General features: G+C 49.2%; 1 protein-coding gene across 2 annotated transcripts in view; it reads right to left on the bottom strand.

The window, feature by feature from the left end:
- The window catches only part of LRRK1 (leucine rich repeat kinase 1), a 111,369-nt gene that overhangs the window by 43,397 nt on the left and 53,655 nt on the right, over positions 1 to 14,317 (bottom strand). For both annotated transcript variants that reach the window (XM_037510080.2, XM_037510081.2), the window contains exons 7-10: positions 3,109 to 3,335; positions 2,066 to 2,193; positions 1,813 to 1,976; positions 875 to 1,012 (exon numbers count right to left, since the gene is read on the bottom strand). In XM_037510080.2, the coding sequence (XP_037365977.1) occupies positions 875 to 1,012; positions 1,813 to 1,976; positions 2,066 to 2,193; positions 3,109 to 3,335 (657 nt within the window). The remainder of the gene's footprint in view (positions 1 to 874; positions 1,013 to 1,812; positions 1,977 to 2,065; positions 2,194 to 3,108; positions 3,336 to 14,317) is intronic.

Genomic DNA, 14,317 nt, shown 5'->3' with positions numbered 1-14,317 from the left:
CGCGGTTCTATCCAGCAGCACTCAGTGGACAGCAGTGACGTTCGCTTGTTCTCACCGCAGAGGCCCCTCAAAACACATGCCCCTGGGCCCTTTCCTTGCCAGTGTTTGCCATGGGGCCTATAACTCGGCTGCCCTCCTCCCTGTAACTCGGTGGCCCTCCTCCCTGAGGACACGCATGTTGATGGAGCCTTCGCTGCCTGAGGCACTGCCTGAACATAGAGGGCAGCTGCACCAGGCCTTGGAGTCCATCATGGGCCTGAGCATCTGGCCTGGCAGGGCTGGGGGCTGACCCTGGGCTCCAAACCATGAATGTGGCCACATCCTGTCTTAAGGGGTTCCCACTTGTGGGGGACAGAAAGAAAAAGACCTGCAAAAATGTGAGGGAGAAAGCAGGCCGGTGCTGTTGAGGGCAGGCATGCGGGGCTCTGGAAAAAGGCACTTTCCTTAGTTCATGTCCAAAGAAGCTTCTGTCCCTCTGGGATACCAGTCTCCACCTCTGGGGTGGGGCGGCTCTGCCTCGTCCCCTTGGCTTTGCACACCAGCAGTCTCGGGGGGCCACCCACGAGCCCAGAAGGGGCAGAGGCGGACAAGTCAGGCCAGAGGGACTGAACTCATGATTCTCAACATTAAAGAAAGTTCTGGAGGACAACCCCCCCAATTCTACCGCCCTCGTCTACTTGTTTTTATTTTGCCCATTTTCCCTCAATCTTTGTTCATAACCATGCATATTTTTGACAGGTGAATTTTTCTTTCAGCTTAAAAAAAAACTGTCTCAGAAGCTCAGAGCAGGCACAGATTCCACTGCAGTGTGGAACAATTTTCTCACCAACGTTGGAAATGAGCTATAAGTCCAATAAAGGGCTATTAGACTTACATCCAGCTGGAAAAGCCCCAGGGGAACTTCTTTGAGGGCATTTTCTGAGAAATCCACATCTTTCAGGTGATTCTTCCAAAAGACAGCCATTTTGTCTGGTAGAGACTCCAGGGCATTTTTGGAAGCTTTACAGCATTTCTATGAGGTTGAGCAGAAAGAGAACGAGAGGTTAATTAGATCTTTCCAGGCGGTGGTGTCCGGAGGAAAGGCTGTTTCCAAATTTGAGGGTAAAAAATAAGACCATTTTGATAAGTCTCTGCAGTAAACGCAACTCAATTAGTTAAGAGGTTCCAATGGCGACTGTCCTCCTGACCCTGCTCCAGGGAAAGGGTGGATCGTCCCGGGAGAGAGAAAAGTGGCTCCTGCTTCTCTCCCGCCATTCCAGAACATTTGCCCATTGTCCTTGGAAAGAATCGGGCAATTCAGGACGGCACTCCAGGGAGGAGCTGTTTCCCACACACATATGTTTAAACTAGAAATGTTAATGCTGGTGAGAGAGAATTTCCTGGTTTAGACCCAACAGCCATAAAACACAAACATTCTTTACGCTGCTCCATCTGTTTTCACAAGCCAACTTCCCCAGAAACAGAAACACCCTTTAACTGGGGATGCCATGGAAACAGACTCTTTCTTCTTTCTTCACTCTTATTTTATATCAATCATAAAGGAACCAAGTCCCCATTTAGATCCCAGCTCATCCCCTGCAGAGGTGCAAGCTCTGAGTGTGGAAAGTTCTGCGGGATGCGGATCTCAAGCCAGAGCCAGGCAGGCAGGGGAGTGACCTGCCCTGCTGGAGACACTGGCCCTGCTGGACACTGGCCCTGCTGGACACTGGCCCTGCCACCCAGCAAGCCCCCACAGGAAGGGAGATGCTCCAGAGAGGAGCAGGTGACAGGGGACTTGACTGCCTGTCACCTGGTTTTCAGTGTGAAACTAACCAAAGGGCAGGCCCAGGCATCTGGAAACATCTTCAGGTGATTTCTGGAGACATTCAGACAGCTGAGTGACTTGAAAGAATGCAGGAAAAGCGCCGGGAGCTCTGTCAGCTTATTGTCAGAAATGTCGAGTTCCTGCAGCTTCCGCAAACCGATCCAGTTAGTGGCTGGGGGCAGGGGAGAAAAGTGGGACTTGGTCAAAATGTCCTCATCTGGAGCAACACGACTAAGGCAGGCTACTGATGAGATCACATACCACTTTCCTCTTCAAACAATTTTTCTAAATAATTTTTGGAAGCAGTCAGTTTTTGAAGTTTTGAGAGATGCAGGAGGCCCGGGGGCAGATGGGACAGCTTGTTGCTGGAAATATCGATTTCGAGTAGCCTGTGGTTGGGGGGCAGGGGAAGAAATCAGGGATCAGAAGAGAGAGGAACCTTGTTACTGTTACATGCTTCTCTGTGAGCAAGGAGGGGGGTTTTCTTTTGCTCCCTGCTCCCTGCCCTGAAAACGGAGCAGGGAGATTTTATTCACTGGAGCACTTGTTACATGTCCGCTGTAGACAACAAAAGCAAATCTGTCTTTGGTGGGCCCTGGTCTTCCCGACCCACACGGATGAGCTTTCTCATATATGCGATAGAGAAACAAGCTGAAGTTTCTGGACCAGGTGAAAGCCCCGCTCGATGGCTCTTGTTCTGCGTTTTGTGTGCTGGCTTCTTCCCTATGTGAGCACGTGAGCCTCGAGTTCCTCTCTTACTTCACTCAGACCTTTAGCTTCGGAAAATCAGTTCAAATCCTTTAGGGCATAAGCCTGGCAAGGATGTATTATCAAGACACTGATGAGGGCAAGCTCCCTCCCCTTCCCATAGGGCCTGGAGAACAACCTCCAGTCTCTTCCCACGGCCTCCTGGAGAAGGAAAACGGGGCTACCCACAGCCAGAGCCCCATGGGGGCTCACCCTTCCTTCAGGGCCCCTCTACTACCCCCAGGAGGTGGAGTAAAGGGTGGTGTCTCTGAGCCCCACTGCTTCCCCCATTCCCGAGCACCCAGCCCCTCCTCGGATCCCTGTGTGTGGGTCCTGTGCCGCCAGAGAGCAAGGTGGACGTGGGCCAAGCCACCCCCTCAATGCTTTGCGGTCACCTGGATGGAGGCAGGACTTTGAACTAGGGGAGCCTGCACAGGGCAGGCAGAATTGACTTCTGATATTTGTTTTCAAAACCACAAAGGGCAACCAGGGAACACTGTGGGGCAGACAGTGACATGAATTGCGGTGCAGAGTCCCATTCACACTCGAGGACCCACCTGGAACAGATGATTTCGTCTGATGACTGCACACCTGGCAGTTCCCCCAGGTGGTTGTCTGAGAGGTTCAGCTTGCGAAGGTTGATGAGACCCCATGGGATGACGGACGGGAGGGAGGCCAGGCAGTTGGCAGAAAGGTCTAGTTCTGTGATCTGGGAGGAGATGTCTATGAGCCAGTCGAGATCCACCCAGGGCAACTTGAGATTGGACCACTTCACATGAAGAGGCTGGGTGTGGGAGACAGGGGAAAAGCACATGTGGGAGGTGAGCCTGTGGCCGGCGTAGCCTTGGCACAAAGCACCGATTTATTCAAGTGTGAGCCTGTCTGCTCGTCTCAGCCGGAGTGCTGAGATGTCAGGACCACGTCTGTCCAGTGCCCGGCGCCGTCGAGGAGGTATCTGCTCCAGGGCACCTGCATCTTGCAGGCAATCCCTGAATGGCGCCAGCCACTCACTCTCCAGCCTCTAGAGGGAGCCCGTGGGATCAGTGTCTCTTACTGGCAAATCCTTGCCAGGCACGCCCGCAGCCAGGACAGCCCCTGCTCTGTACAGGGGAGGCTGCCCCAGGAGGGGTGGAGGAGACTGGAGGAGAAGGCTGAAGACCCAAACCCGGGTCTTCTCACCTCCCTTTGGGGTTCTCTTTCCGGCTCCAGGCCCCTGCACCATGCCACACCCCACACAGGGTGCTTTATGAACAGGCGGCTTCCAGAGAGAGCAAATGAGCACACAGAGGAAGATGGGCAGATTCTATATAAGGATCGAGCTCTGACCCTCAACCTGCCCAGGAAATGAGCCCCCTTTATCATAAATCGCCCAGAAGCCAGCCTGCTCTAAGTCAGGCTTGCAAGAGGGCAGGTACTACCTTTAGTAAGAATCCAGGCAGCCAAACAATAACTATGGCAACAATCAGTCCCCAATGGCCAGGACCCCACGAAGAACAGACAGCTTCGCTCATCTTTACGCCTCCCAGCTAGTCGGGCCTCAGCTTCCCGCCTCCAGCCAGGGCTCACCCGCAGTTGCTTTTACCCCACCAGGCTTCCCGGCTCTGCCTGCATCTCTGCCAAAGTGCAGGCGATGGACTCCCTTGCAGTAGCAAACGTTGAATGAAAAGCCTTTGTTTTTCTCATTTGATGGCCTTTGTTTATTTCCACAAGGGGGAGTCAGACAGGCCAGCAGTTGCTGGTTCTGGACTCTTTCACTGGGGCGGTGAAAGACACCTGGTTAAACAGACGAATACTTTTCTTGATTGTCAAAGGGTTTGGGGCTCCATTTCATTTCTGGGGGTGATAAATTGGCTTCTTGGCCTGTTTTTCCAAAGCTACTGGGAATCTTTATCAGAAAAATAGAGAAACAGATGTATAAACAAAAATAAGTTCTTCCCCAAATGGGGAAATGGGGATTTGCTTTCACAAGTGGCAGTGGCAGCTGCAGACTTCCTTATCTGGCCACTAGATGGCGACATGCTTCTTGTCTTTATCTCCTCCTGAGCTATGCTGGCCAGGTAGGAAAGTTGGGGCTACTCATCACTCTCAGGCCTTTGAACTAAGGGGATGAGGGGTTCATCTGCCTACCTGCCTGCCTGTCCCTCCATTCACCTGGATAAAGAGGTTTGGGCCATGGTGTGCTGGATTTTGGGTTATTTTTCCGACAAGTCACTACTGCTGTGGGCCTATTTTTTGGTTATCTGTTTTGCTCACAATTTTTTTATTTTGAAAAATTTGAAAAATGCAGAAAAGTTGAATCAGGATACAGTGCATGTCCTTTACCTGAACTTGTCAATTGTGAGTTGTTCCCATAGTTGCTTTCCCTCCTTTCTCTCTGTACACTGGTGCAAACACACACACTTAAATTTTTTTTCTGAATCATTTGTAAGAAAATTATAGCCATGTGCCACATCATCCCAAAATACACCAGTAAGTATCTCTGAAGAACAAGTATATTTTTATACATGATAACCATGTATTTATCATTGTCAAGAAATGTAACACTGACATCATTCTAAAGCCCAGAGTCCATGTCCAAATATTACTAATTATCCCAGCAAATGTCTTTTCAGACTATTTTGTATCCTGATGCAGGAGTCCATTAAGAATCATACATTGCCTGCAGTGGTCACGTCCCCTTATTTTACCCTAGAAGAGTCTTCATGCTTTTCAATGCCTTTTCAACACGGGCATTACAGTTTTTCAAGTCATTCCAGCTGTCAAAAAATATCTCACAATCTGAATTTACTCCATTGTTTTCTCATGTTTATATTCATCTTACACATTTTGAGCAAAAAAAGCAAGCCAATGGTGAGTCCTTTCCATGGAATCCCACCAGGGGGCACCCGAAACCAGGTTATTCCACTGATGACCATGCATAGTTGGTGCTCTTGCTCAAGGGGGTGTCAGATCCCCCCTTTTATTTATTTATTTATTTAGTTTAGATTTATTTGTTTATTTTATACAAGCGCTGGGTACAGTCAGAAGCGCGGGAGGGTGAGAGAATTCACCAGAGCCAGAGCGGGGAGCAGAGCAGGCAGAAGGACCAAAGTACACTGCTGAGGGGAGCAGCGGGCGGCAGGAGAGGTCTGCGCGCCATGTGGGACCCTCCTCCTGTGGCCGGGGAGCAGCCGGGGATCGAACCTGCGCTGCCGAGCCTGCGGGCTGCTTCGCAACCCAGCGCTCAACTGCTGCGCCACCAGGGAGGCCCAGATCCCCCCTTTTAAAGGTACATTTTATCCCTCCTGATTAATAATCAGCCCGTGGGGTGACATTCTGGGACTAGCGATTATCCTGTGTTCCCACATCATTTCCCCTGCTGGTTTTAGCACCGCTGTTGATCCTGGTCTGAATCCAAGTGATTTTTCCAAAACTACCATTCCGTCCACATTTGTTATTTGTATTCTTCTGCACAAAAGAATGTCCCCTCCTTTGAAGCACCAAAGTATTGTAATTCATGATCATTATGTACGTTAATGTTCAAGTTACTCTCAATTTGGGAATTTCCTCAAGTGACCTCCTATGTTCCCCAACATTCCTCTATCAATTTGGGGTGCTCCTTACTTCCCAGAAAGACCTGACTTTGCATTTTCCTCTGGTGCTTTCTGTGTCCCAGTATTGGGATTAGCCCAGATTCCTTTAGCAGAAAATGACACTTAGGAACCGGAGTTGGGTGTTGGGTGTGCTCATTGTTACCAGAGTGTCTCAGCATCTCAGCCCTGGACAGGACACAGCTTTATGTATAAGGGCACATTTGAGGTTGCTCAGGCAGAGCCTGAAGAAGCTTCTTGGCTTCCTCCTAATCTTCTCGTAATGCCTAACTGTATTCAACTTCCCCTGCTGTGTTGGCATTAATCTGTTAAATAAATGTATTGGACCAGATGATGCCAAGAACATTCCTGGACCCAGGATTATTTCTGGCATATGGTCCCATAAAGGACAGTGGTCTCCCAAGGGGTCTTGGGGTAGGAATGCCAATCACCCAGGAGCAGGTTGCAGAAGAGGTGGTTGTCCCCGTCTCTGCAATGTCAAGGCAGAGAATGCCGTCCAAGGACTTGGTGGGTTCTCAGAGACACTGCAGTTCTCAGGCCCAGGGCCAGATAGTGAACACGCAGCCAAGGTGTCCAGATTGCGAGCAGACCCTCTCCCCTAGCCCAGCATGGCCATGACTGTAACTCAACGTGAGCTGGTTTGGACCTGAATGAAGCAGCCACATGCAAGATGCGGAAAGAAAAGGAGGCTGGTTTTGGTTTTCATTTTAAAGAACAAATCTTAGGTGTCCACTGAAAGTCTTATAAGTCAAACTCTTGGACAACCATTAAAAACAAATAAACAACAGAAAAGAATCCACTGTTAGTGATATGTGAGCCAATTTCAGTTCAAATGAACTAGACAGTCGTGGTGGGGGGTGGGGGGGCAGCTTAGATGCTGCTGCCCTGACCATTGCCATCTTCCCCAGGAGCCCTGCAGGCCTGCTGAGCCCAGAGCTTCAAGAAAGGCGCAAGGAGCAGGGGTGCAGACACCCGAGCACTGCTTGCCTAACTACTCCCTGGACAAGTCAGGGTGTGTGGAGGGCACTTTCTCAGGCCCATTCAGGGGGGTCATGCTTCTGTGAAGCTGCTTGCTGGTTCTGGGTGTATCGACTCAGCCCTGGGTCACCTCCTCTGGCCCAGGAGGTCCAGGGCGTGGCCCTGGACAGCCATGTGTCCTGGGCAGCAGCGCCCTGCCCACCTGTGCAGCTCTGCAGCGAGCTCAGCACGAAACATCACTAAGTAAACGTCACTAAGGAAGTGAGGAGAGCCAGGCGTGGGGGCTGCCATCCACCCAGTCACACATCTGACCACCTCGATCACCCTAAAATATCAGAATTGGGACTCCCTGGTGGTGCAAGGGTTAAGACACAACCTATGAAGCTATGAGCAGCCACTGCAGCATGAGTTCAATCCCCAGCCAGGGAGCTACCCAAATGGCGCAGCAGACCTCTCCTGACTCGCCCACTGCTCCCCTCAGCAGTGTACTTCAGTCAGTCTGCCTGTTCTGCTCCCCACTCTGTCTCTGGTGAATTCTCTCACCCCCACTCCTCTGGTCTGTACCCCAGTTCTTGTATGCATAAATAAGTAAATCTTAAAAAAAAAAATCAGGGTCTTCTCAAAACCCTTCAGTCACCCCCACCCTGCACCTGCCTTTGGCCTTGCCTATGGCCCCCTCCGCCTCCTCCACCTGCCCCATCACCTCCTCAAATTCAGGGCTCAGTGACCTGAGACCTCCTCTCCCCGCCCTCTGCATTCCTGCTGGCAGGTGGCTTGGGGATTAGTGATTTCTCAGTAGCAGGAATTGGGGGATGGGCACTCCTGGAACAGAGGGAGGGTTCTAGGCCAAGGGAAAATTGCCAATTAAAGCGAAAACAGAGGCCTCCCCTGGTGGCGCAGCGGTTGAGCACTGGGCTGTGAAGCTGCCCGCAGGCTCTGCAGCACCGGTTTGATCCCTGGCTACTGGGCAAGGGTCCCATATGGCGTGCAGACCTCTCCTGCCGCTCCCGCTGCTCCCCTCGGCTCCCCTCGGCTCCCCTCAGCAGTGTACTTCGTCAGTCTGCCTGCTCTGCTCCCCGCTCTGGCTCTGGTGAATTCTCTCACCTTCCTGCGCTTCTGACTGTACCCAGTGCTTGTATAAATAAATAAATAAATAAATAAATCTTTGAAAAAAAAAAAAAAAAAAAGTGAAAATTGCTTTTGGGTCAAAATGGATGGGCCTTGAGTGATGATGCTAAGTGGAAAGAGCCAGAAGATGCAAGGCAGATACCGATGGTTTCACTTATCCATGGACTAGAAATAACAAAAACATACACTGACAAAACACAGCAAAGACAAATCTTAGACTTTGTGTAAAATGCGCTGGTTACAGAGGGACAGGGAGGAGGGGGGGGTGCGGAGGGAGGGGAAGGTCCTGGGCACCAGAGGTCTGGTGGAGGGCATCTGAAGCATGTACACATTCAGAGGAAGCAAAAACTGCAACCCCAGAGTTAAACAGACATGTGAGGTTCATTCAAAAGAAAAAGCACAGACACTGCCTGCTCGGGGGGAATCCGCAGGGCTCAGACGCTGCATGGGTGCTGATGCTGAAATTCACAGGGAGAGGTGCAGGTCGGGGGTGGCTTTGCTGTCGGTAACTGAGCGTCAGGGGTGGGCCAAGGGCTGCTGGGCCCCCTGGGGCTGCAGACCACTCCCTGCGGTGTGAGTCATTGGGTGATAGGAGGCTACTGAGGGAATCACAAGGATGGTGGGGGTCAGAGCTAAGAGAGCTTTTGTAAAAGCTTGCTCCTGAAAGTTTGGTTCTGCTTATGGAGGATGTCATGAGGTCCCCCGGGATCCCAGATTCTGCATCAGGGCTGGCTCCCATCTTGGCACTCAGTGCCTGGGATAGAGGAGAAAGACTCTCTCTTGCACTGCTGCACACTGCTTCCTCCCCTGGAATGCAAGGCCCTCCTCTCTCCCACCTAAATCCTACTCATTCTGCAAGCCCAGGTGCTGGACCACCAGGGCCCTGTTAGGGCCTCAGTTATATAACAAGGACGCCATCTTGCTTAACTCAAGTAAAGCACCCCACAAGGTAGTACCGCTGTGTGCAAGCTGTTCAGCCAGGCACAGGGGTAGATGAAGACATGGGCATTGCAGATGGAACCAGTGCTCAGGGAGATTATGGTCCAGAGGGAAGAGCTGCGTGTGTGTGTGTGTGTGTGTGTGTGTGTGTCCTGCATCTGACTGCCCTCCTCCTCACGGTTTCTTGACCTGCATGGACTGTGAAGACACGGTGTCAGCCACACAGTCGAGAATGCCTACTTGCAGGGACACCACACCTGTTTCTCCCTGGGGATTGTTCTGGCCCAGGGAAGTCATGCAGGGATTAAGTGGCTGGGAGCGCCTCTGACTTCCCAACACACAAGGAAGAAGAAGAAGTAGATGCTGCCGGTTCCTGGAACTGAGTCCTTGGGCTACCACCCACTAGGCTCAAACCTGACCAGCTCAAGCCCCAGAAGGAAAAAGCAGAAGTCTGAGAACTTGATTACACTCAAGATCTAGGCCTGCCTATGAAAAGATTTCTGGGCTAGGTGAGGTTGAACATATGTCTAAGATTTCTACCTGGGCTTGGGTTCATTTGCAGGCTTCCATTTCTAGAAGTTGTCTTCTTTTCAGAGTACAAGGCTGCCCGAGTGTTTAGGAAGGGGCAGAGAGGAAGAAGAGACAAGGCAGTGAAGCCTATGGCAACCCACCTGGCCCTGGAACAGAGCCGGGGAGCCCTCTTCACTCATTTGTGTTTAGTCCTGGGCAGGACTGCAGTAAACAGAGTTCTGGGGGCGGAGCCAGCAACTGTATAATTAAATCCCTGCAGGCTGAACTGCACCTCGGAAGACAGTTGGCTGCAGACCACACCAAAGCCAGAGTGCAGTGGTGAAGGCATCCCCCACCTCGGAGCAAACCGCCCTTCAAATCTGGGCCACACAGAGGGAAGAACACGCTTGCAGAAGGCGTGCGGCAAAGACCAGGCCTCTTGTCTTCTCAGGCAATGGTGGAAACGAGGACTGAGCCAAAGAGGGTGAGGTGTATTTAAGGGCCTTTGGCTCACTAGGAAGAGAGAGATTTGGGGGTGCTTCTGCGACAGAGGTTGGAGTATCATCATTACTAAGGTTAAAAACCAAGGCCCCACTTCTCATCCAGCAGGCAAGTTTGGGAGACTTGAATAGACAGAGCTGTGACAAGGTTGTCAGGGGAACTGGGCCTGAGACCACCATCTTGACCAGGACCAGCTGAGCTCCAGGAATGCAGAAGCAGAGTCAGACACATTCCGTGCCAAAGCTCAACGGCCAAGGCCAGACCTCCACGGACCAAGGGCAAGCTAGCAACCGGGGGAGTGTGGAAGGGTCGCGGGTCCTTCTTCGTGAGCAGCCAGTGTGGCCTGCCACCCTGCTCCCTGTAGGGTGCCTCAACAAATCTGCATTTTCTGTTCTCTGCTCTGTTACTGGTGAATTCTTTCACCCCCACGCCGCCTCTGGCCTACACCCTGAGTTTTCCCACAACAGGTGTGGCCCAAGAAAGCGACAGCCTGCCTTAACCCAATGCTTTGGAAGCCACGGGTCAGAATGTCGCGGTGAATGAGCCTCTGGCTCACCGGGCCACCTCTCATGCTCTGCCGGCAGTGCGGTCTTTGCTGGTTGAAGGAACAAACTGTCGGGGGCTGTGGTCCGTCTTCAGGGCGCTGTGCTTGGTTTCTATTCGGCCTCTTCCAAGCCCACCAAGCAGAATTCCTGGCTCTGATCCTGTTCCACCAACTCATTGCTCTCCTGCTGGTCAGCGTGACCATACCCATGGCTTATTATGTAAGAATCACCTCACTGCTGCCCCGCCGAGGCTCTACGGGCCTGTCGGTCTATTCAGTCAAGACAGGTGTGTAAAAACGGCGTGAGGTAGACACAGAATGTTCTCCAATGACTCCTCATCAATCCTTGGCCCCTATAAAGCCAAGCCTTTCTCTTTGTAATTAAGCACAGGCGCTGCAGGGGGCGCTTCTCCGGCTGAACCAGCTGGGAGGAGGGGAGACCCCAGTGGACAGTCTCCAGGCACTGGGGCCCCAGAAACGAGAGGCTGATCTAAATGGAAACTACTTGCTAAACAGAAGAAGCTGAGAGGAGTCCTAAACACCAAGGTGCTCAGAGTGCAGAATCTGAAGAGGCTCCTGGCTCACCTGAGTGAAGTCAGAGAAGGGATGAGAAGGCTGATGCCTGGGGCTTCAGGTGAGGGCAGGTGCATGAATGCCTCCCGGGCTGGACAAATATTTTTTGCAAATAATTTTTGGCAATCAGATCATCAAGTAGGCCCCAAGGGACAGGGATTCGGCTGGACAGAGAATCCAAGAGCTGGAGAATCAGCAGCTTAGTCAATAGATATGAGCCTTGAACACAAGAGATATCAAGGACAAATAGGAAAAAGGAAAAAGGAGGAGGGAAAACAGATCTATACTTATTTCTAGGCAAAGTAAATAAAAGTAGAAACTAATGATGAAAGCAGAATTAAGGTGTCTAAGTATTTGGACATTAAAACATTTAAAAGTGCTTGGGTTGGAGAGAAAAACCAACTCATGGCACCCTAATGTATTATTAGAACAACAAAAGTCTCACAAATAATGGAAAAGAAAATACACAATTCTGAGCAGAGTTACAAAAAGGGAAAAAGTGGAACATAGTAAACTGCCCGGCCCTCTTAGAACGGGAAGCTAAAAAAAATGAAAACAATTAGACTAAGAATAGACAAGTGACAATGAAGTAAAAACAAGGAAGTTGATAAAGAAAACCAGATCTAAGATCCTTGAAAAAGCAATAAAATTGACAATCAATTGACTAGGTTAAAAATAAAATGTACCTTAATAATCTGGGAGTGTAAAATGACAATAAACAACCAATGTAAAAACAATATTCAATTGTGGGGAGCTAGTGTCCTCAGTCAGAGCTAACAAACCAAATAGTGACATTGAAACACAAGATTTAGTACCAAAATAAAAGTTCTTAAAGGGTCAGAGTAAGAGAAAAAAAAAAAAAAAGAATGTATAGGAAACAAATAAGGAAAATAGAGAATCACTCCCAAAAGACGCTTAGTTCAATATAATTTTTTTTTGCATCAAACTCTTCAAAGAACAAATAGTCCCTATGTTATACAAATAGTTCCTTAATGGGGACTCACTTCATTTTAAGTCAAAAGCATTTACTCTGCAAGGGCCATTAAAATTCTAGGCCAATTACACTTATGCACATGGATGCAAAAACTGTAACACAACCCTTTCTAATAGAAATCAACTGGACTTGGGCCTCCCTGGTGGCAAAAAGGGTTAAGCATGCACTGTGAAGCTATATGCAACCACTCCAGCACGAGTTCGATGCCTGGCTGGCCAGGGAGCTACCCACATGGCGCAGCAGACCTCTTCCCGCTGCTCCCCTCAGCAGTGTATTTCAGTAGATCTGCCTGTTCTGTTCTGCTCCCCACTGTTTCCGATGTGTCCTCTAACCCACTCTACCTCTGGCCTGTACCCCAGTTCATGTATGCATAAATAAATAAATGTTTTTTTTTTCCAAAAAGAAATCAACTGAACTCAAAGATTTCACGTGGCCACGTAGGACCTATACCAAGAAAACAGGCTGTTGGGAACTCAGGAAAACCCATCCAGGACACCCCATCAAAGGACAGGAGGTCCTTGTATGATCACCCAAATGCCAAAAAATTTTTAATAATCTTCATTATGTTTCCTACCCCAATATTCTCTAAAACAGACAGAGGGGGTTTTCTTAAAAGAAAAACATTCTGCCTTATTGTCCTGTAGTTTATCAGTCATTCCAAAAATAAGTTTACAAGAAACCTCACATCACTAGTTCCAATTTATGAATCTTGCCAATAGTGATTTGAGTGAGGAAAAAATGCAAGAAATAAAATGTCTGCAGTTAACCCACCACCCAACTTAACTTATAATAGGTAAGTTATTTAATTTACTGTTGTGAGAAACTTCAGTTTCCTCAATTTTTAAACAAAGACAAAAACTTCTACCTTACAGGATTCTACAGGTGTTTAAAGTAGAAGGTTTGGCAAAGTGCTGTTAGCTATGAAGTCCTATGTAAATAAAAAGGCTACTAAATACATATATATAAAACTCCATCCATCCATCCATCCATCCATCCATCCATCCATCCATCCATCCATCCATCCATCCATCCAACCCGTTCCAGGCCCAGGACAATCACAAACTGCAAAAATGGCTAAATTCCCTGCCTTGTGGCACCTTCCAGTCGATTGGAGGAATTGACATGAGACAAGAATGTCATCCACACAGGTGACCTCGAACTTTGTTAAGTGGCCTGAGTGACACAGTCAGGAAGCTCTAGAGATACAGGGGGGCCCACCAGGCCTGTGGATAGGAAGATCTTCCTGGGGCTGTTGTGTGGGGTTCAGATCTGAAGGAGTCTGGGGTTGAGGCAGGGGGTGTGAGTGGTGAGGCCACGGACTGCGTGTTCACACTTGGGCAGAGCATGGGTGGTGTAGTTTCTTCTGCTGCTGAACGGGCTGATGTCTTTCCCCCAGTTTCTTAAAAACAGCAGGGCTCTGAATGTGTTTGTGGCAATTGATTTTTTTTTTTTTTTAATTATGTCCGAGAGGTACCTTTCAAAAAGGAAATACCAAATTCAGAGCAGTTCACTAGGAGAAAAGAGTTATAGCTTTTGTCACATGGTGCACATATGGGATCAATTTACAGTGCCAGCAGCGAGGCCTGGTATGCCCATTTCTCTACGGCCTTGCCAAGTGTCTTACTCAGCATTGTATTTATTTTTGCTAGTTTAATAGGTATGTGACAGTGCTTTCAAGCTTTTTTAATTTGAATTTCTGTAATTGCCATTAAAGTGGTAGGTTTCTGTGCCACGATTTACTGTCTGTGTTTTCTTATATGTAACTTAATTGTGCTTTTTTTTTTTTTTAACCTTTCTCTCCAGTGCAATTTGTGAGTGATAGAACGGCAAGGGCCCTGGCTCTGGCACAGCCACTTGAATCCCAAGGGTCTAGGATGTGATCTATAAACCTTCAATTCAATCATTGACTGATTTAGAATTCGATCAATGATCTATGGCTTGGATTGAAGTTTTGTTCAGTTCTTTTTTTCAACTATCTTCTAGTACTTTCTCTTTTATCTTTTTAAAAT

The sequence above is a fragment of the Talpa occidentalis genome, unplaced genomic scaffold, assembly GCF_014898055.3.
Source record: "Talpa occidentalis isolate TD23 unplaced genomic scaffold, MPIMG_talOcc4v2.1 talOcc4.14, whole genome shotgun sequence".
Classification (NCBI taxonomy): Eukaryota; Metazoa; Chordata; class Mammalia; order Eulipotyphla; family Talpidae; genus Talpa; species Talpa occidentalis.
This window is presented reverse-complemented; position numbering and strand designations above follow the sequence as displayed.